The sequence below is a fragment of the Poeciliopsis prolifica genome, unplaced genomic scaffold (assembly GCF_027474105.1).
Source record: "Poeciliopsis prolifica strain line A6 unplaced genomic scaffold, Auburn_PproV2 SCAFFOLD059, whole genome shotgun sequence".
NCBI classification, from domain to species: Eukaryota; Metazoa; Chordata; class Actinopteri; order Cyprinodontiformes; family Poeciliidae; genus Poeciliopsis; species Poeciliopsis prolifica.
The window spans coordinates 1621265-1627232 of record NW_026562434.1 but is presented as its reverse complement, the minus strand read 5'-3'; the positions used below and the strand labels follow the sequence as shown (position 1 = coordinate 1627232).

The 5968-nt window shown below is 41.2% G+C and overlaps 1 protein-coding gene across 1 annotated transcript; it reads left to right on the top strand.

Moving 5' to 3' along the window:
* The first annotated feature begins 4338 nt into the window (after nt 1-4338).
* Nucleotides 4339-5728, top strand: LOC129379556 (nuclear factor 7, brain-like). Its single transcript, XM_055060388.1, has one exon. The coding sequence runs from the start codon at nt 4343-4345 to the stop codon at nt 5726-5728; it is 1386 nt and encodes a 461-aa protein (XP_054916363.1). The 5' UTR covers nt 4339-4342.
* Nucleotides 5729-5968: the final 240 nt, after the last annotated feature.

Genomic DNA, 5968 nt, shown 5'->3' with positions numbered 1-5968 from the left:
GCTAAGTGTGCTAAAAAGTTTTCAAAATTAGCAAAAGCACTAAATGTGCTAATTAGTAGATTATCAGAAAGGTGTCCCTCCCATCTCTCTGTCATGAACCGTAACAGAGGCAGTGTCGCCTCCAGTACATGTTGATCTCGATTCTTTGAGACATTTTTGATTTTTTGATGAGGCAAACACTTCCTGGTTTCCCCATTTCTTCATGCTGGTTCTCTGGAATCCTGAAACTTTAAAATGACTTTGTGTTTCATCTATTCTTGTATTTCCGTAGATTGGAGTGTGATGTGTACACTGCATCTCCACTAGAACTGATCCAAAACATTTGTTTAATCTTTAAGTTGTTTTCCCATCTCACAGCTTGATATATTCGGTTCCATTTGGGACCAAAATTGCAACATTTGATACATTTTCAGCCTCTGTGGGTCACCTTCAAACTGCACCCAGTCAAACTGACCAAATCTTTTGAACCTCTGTTCCCTCCCAGCCTGTGGTGGCGCTGCACCAAGAACTACTGAAGGAAACAAAACAAAAATCTCTGAAGAAGACACAGTGTGAAACTTCCTTCTTCACAAAATGCAATCAAATATAGAGTAGCGTCAGATATTAGTGGTTGTAGAATTTTATTTTGTTTGTGGTAAAAGACCATGAGACATTTTTCCTGTTAGCTTTAGACTCACATGTTTGTTTTGGTTTAAATTACCCAGAATGCTCTGTGTTGTAGTCCACTATCTGCTTCTAGAGCAGCCTCCGATCCGCTTGGTGTTCACATATGCTTTGAATCCGAACCAGAGTTCATTTCAACTGAACCCAGCCTGAGGTTTGTTGGTGGACCAGAGTTCGGGTTTATGGTCCAGTTGTGCGTTCACACCTCCCCAAATGAACTGGACTTTCTAAACAAACGGACTGGATTTGGATTAAAGCTGACTAAGGAGTTAAATCAATTTGTGTGATGAGACAAAACAGTATAGTAATACATTTCTCATTGATCTCTGTTTGAGGAACTGTAACTTTTATTTCATAAACCTGTTTTCAGTTTTGACTTTGCATTTTTAACAGTTACACCCGGCGTTAAACCAACAGCTCCTGGAGTATCTGTGATGAAGAGGCCTCCATTAGAGCTGGGTGTAAACCGCAAACAGGCCTGTGTTTAACTAGACGCTCAGGTGAGGGAAAGCAAATATTTAAACCTGCCTGCTGCCTTTACATGTATGTAAATGTCACAAAGTGCTCCTTACAAGCCGGTCGCAGATATTTTACTTTTTTAGTGTCTGACTGAGGAAGTGGAGCTGATTTCCTCTTGTGATACAATTTTCATGTTCTCACAGTGGGACGCCCAGCCGACGGGCCGGACGGCGGCTGAGTGGAACCGGCTGGGGAAACGTCAACCTGTCAGCCGGCAGGTAGAGGCTGGATGTGTGAGGAGAAGCAGAAGTCTTACCTGAAGCGTCAGGATGCTGAGTTGTGGTGTGAGGAAAGTCCAGCAGCAGGTTGACGTGAGCTGAGCTGCTGAGAGACGAAGAGCCGACTGCTGCTGCTGCTGTAAGGCATCCTCACCACTTCCCCTCCGTCTTCCTCTGTTCGCGCCTCTCTCCGCCCACCTGGTGTGATCATCCTCATCCGAGCTGGAGTTTTGTTCTGCTGCGAATGTTGAATTTAAAAACACACCAGAACCTCCTGAACAGGTTCTGCAGAACCAGGTTCTAGAGGAAAACAAGTCCAAACTACATGACCCAACAGGTTGTAGACACACTTTCAGCAGCAATGACTCTGACCACCACAGAGTGGTGACAGCATTTCAGTCAGGTTGAGGTCTGGTCTTTGACTAGACCATTTCTGCATCTTGACTCTTGCGTCCAGCATTTGGTTTTCCTGTTGAGGACACAGTTTGATGAAAGTTTCACAGATCTGTTAAAACCCAAACGATGATGTGAAAGTTTGCTGAATTTAGAGCTCAATTTACTGGAATATGCCAGAAAACATCCATGAGTTTATAAAGTCATTTCCAGGTTGGGGGCACCGCTAATTAAAAACCCTAAAGAACTAATCAGAAACATGAATTGCACTAACACTAAAGTGATACACCAACCCATTATTTAGCACTAGCTAATGCTAAAGCACTACTCTAACATGACATTTAGCTGTAGCTAATGCTAATTCCCTACACCAACCCAGTATTTAGCACTAGCTAACGCTAGCGAACAATATCAACATGGTACTGATTAGCAACTAATGCTAAAGCACTACACTAACATGATATTTAGCAAAACCAAATGCTAACATGCTACACCAAGATGGTATTTAACAGTAGCTAACACTAAAATGCTAAACTTAGAAGGCATTTAGCTAAAACTAATGCTAAAGTGCTACACCAGGCCTCAATAGTAGCTCATGGAGGAGGTGGAGAAGTTCGATCTGTTCACAGATTATCTTTATCATGTCTTTCTGTCATGACATGGCGACGTTTTTCACAAATATGTCACACTCTGCAGATATAAATGCCTGAATTTGTTCAGTGAAAGTGCAAATTTTGCACTGAAGTCCACAAATTATTCTGAGGCAATAGGAAAAGTGTCATCTTTTAATTTTACAAAAAATGTTTCTTATGATTGGAAGTGATGTTAGTGTTCAAGTCCTGACTTGAATCTGATGTATTCAGCTAAAGTTTAGACTGACCTCAAAGATCTGAAGCTTGTCATTAAAGATAAAGATTCAAAATATCAACAACATGCAAAAGGCCGAAAAGCTACTATAAGAAAGGCTTGACTGCTTTCATACAAAGGAAAGCAGTATACTGCGATTACTGAGAATAGTGTAAAAAAATTGTCAACATACCTTTTTAATAAAACCTAAATAAAATCCACTAATCTTGTTTTAATTTAACTGATACTCTCTAAAGCACTCCAGTGTCTTCCATATTTCAGGAACGGTTGGGATTTTTTTACTGGTATTTTGGTTCTTCTTTAAAATTTAAAAAAATATTGAATTTTAACTTTAACCTCAGGACTTTATCATCAGATGTGTTCACTGTACTGAACTGAATTTTAATCATGCATGTTTTCTGTCTTCCTGAAATGTTTCACCATCTTTAACCACAATATTGTGAATCTTTGAGCCAAAACATGAAAACTCAAGGCAAGAAAAGTGTCATTTTTTCTTGTTTTTAAAAACCAACAGCATATCCCATTATGGACTCGAACCTTTCCTAACAGATTTTAGCTGAATATTGTGAAGATAATGGGCTGCATGTTAGTTTGGATTAGCAGAGGGAAGACATCCACATCAAAACCAGACCATTCAAAGATTTTAGTAAAGAAATTAACTTGAATTTTGGTGTTTCTCCAGATGAAAGCCAGACATTGAGGCTGGCGAGCCCTCTGAACTGGTTATCAACAAGAATCTAAAACATAGTAACAAACACAGCATTAACTATTATGCAAAAGAAGATTTTTATTCTTTATTTTAGTGTTCCTGTCACAAAACATCTCACATATAATTTTTTATGTCATTTTTTAACAAAGTAATTCACAAATAATGAAACTTTTAGCTAGTGTCTTGTCACTTTAAATCTAAAAAAGCAGCTGCTGCCCACGCCTCCCCAACTCAACTTTTACACTTGCATGTAAAAATAGCTGCAAACAGACCTGCTCATTTTGACAATCAGAAGTGGAGCCTCCTGCACAACCAACAAAAATACAGCAAACGGCTTTTGGACGGTAAGGGAACAACAAAACTCTTATCTTTTCCAGAAGCCATTCTACACGACACACAAGTGTAAAACCAGTTGACCAAACATGTTGGAAGTCAGCTACGGTTGCTTGGTAACGGGGCAATGCCCATTGATTGTGACTCAACATAGAGGCTTTTGAAACAGCTCATTTTCCAGACACCAAAAAGCACAAGCTCATAGTCAAAAAATGGCTCAGTTGGTTCTTAATCAGTTGGATTGTTTATAGGAGCAGTTGAGATACAAATGGAAGAATAAAAGTGCCCAAAATGTGAAATTTGCATTATATGTAGTGCTCACCATTTCCTAAAAGTTCAGATTAACAGAAAATCCTCGAGAGGGCGCCACATGTGAGCCTCAAGACAATGAAAAAAAGGAAGAAGTTAAAAGAGAAACGAATCGAGAAGAGACTCAAGGTCACCTTCATCACCGACTCAGGAAACACTGAAGGAGAACGGAGAGAAAACCGAGGAACCAGACGCTGGAACACAGACTGCTGCAGGAGGAACAACAAGCAGATCAAAGTCAAAGTAAGTTCAGAAAGTTTCTACAGGAGAGAAACTGACTTCCTGGTTTAACCTTCTATCTGCTGTGGTTTCAGCTCCACTCTGAGACAAAATGGCTTCCAGATCAGACGATGATCTCTGCTGTCCGGTCTGTCTGGAGATATTTAAGGATCCGGTTATTCTGTCATGCAGCCACAGCTACTGTAAGGAGTGTCTGCAAAAGTGGTGGAGAGATAAACCAGTAAGAGAGTGTCCAGTTTGTAATACAATATCATTCATCAAAGTTCCACCACGTAATCTGGCTCTGAAGAATCTGTGTGAGACTTTCTTACAGCGGAGAGAGAAGAGAGCTTCAGAGGATCTCTGCAGTCTGCACTCTGAGAAACTCAAACTCTTCTGTCTGGACCATCAGCAGCCAGTGTGTCACATCTGCAGAGACTCAGAAAACTACACCAGTCACAGATTCAGACCCGTTGATGAAGCTGCTCAGCAACACAAGAAGAAGCTTCATAAAACTCTGGAGCCTTTAAAGAAGAAGCTGGAGCTCAGGAAGAAAGTTCAGGAGGAGTTTGATCAGACAGCAGAACACCTGAAGGTCCAGGCCCGACACACAGAGAGGCAGATTAGGGAGCAGTTTAAGCAGCTTCATCAGTTTCTAGCAGAGGAAGAGGAGGCCAGGCTGGCTGCACTGAGGGAGGAAGAGGAGCAGAAGAGAGGGATGATGAAGGAGAAGATGGAGGCTCTGAGCAGAGAGATAGCAGCTCTTTCAGAAACAGTCAGAGCCACAGAGGAGGAGCTGAGAGCTGAAGACGTCTCATTCCTGCACAACTACAAGGCTGCAGTGGAAAGAGTCCAGCGCTGCCCCCTGCTGGAGGATCCACAGCTGCCCTCAGGAGCTCTGATAGACCAGGCCAAACATCTGGGCAACCTGGCCTTCAACATCTGGAGCAACATGGAGACCATGGTGACCTACACTCCTCTGGTTCTGGACCCAAACACGGCTCATCCATACCTCCATCTGTCTGAAGATCTGACCAGTTTGACTGTAGGAAAGAAACTGCAGCTTCCTGATAATCCAGAGAGATTTAATTGCTGGTCTGTTCTGAGTTCTGATGGTTTTAACTCAGGGAACCACAGCTGGGATGTTGATGTTGGAGACAGTAAAGACTGGATGCTTGGTGTGATAGAAGAGTCTGTTGAGAGGAAAGGAGACATAGAGTCTGGATTGTTGTATATACAGTTCTATAAAGGTAAATACTCAGCAGATTCTCCATCAGCTCCTTCCACTCGTCTCTCCATCCAGAAGAATCTCCAGAGGATCAGAGTGAATCTGGACTGGGACAGAGGAAAGCTGTCCTTCTCTGATCTGGATACTAACACACACATACACACCTTCACACACACCTTCACTCACAAGATGTTTCCATACTTCGACAGTATTGATAAAACCGTAAAGATTCTACCGATGAAGATCTCAGTGATCAAACAGCAGCTCTGATGATCTCAACATGAAGAACAAAAAGTCCAAATGAAACATTCATCAGATGATTGATTTTTTTTTGTAAGTGATTGCATAGTTTGTTGGTTTGGTGATTTTTTTTTAATATAATTTTCAAACTCTGTATTTAATCAGGATCAGATTTGATCATCTGGGGACTTTTTATAGCTTTCTGTTTTCCACTGTAATGTCTTGAACATTGTGTTTATTATATTCAACAACTTGATGTAAATAAATCAC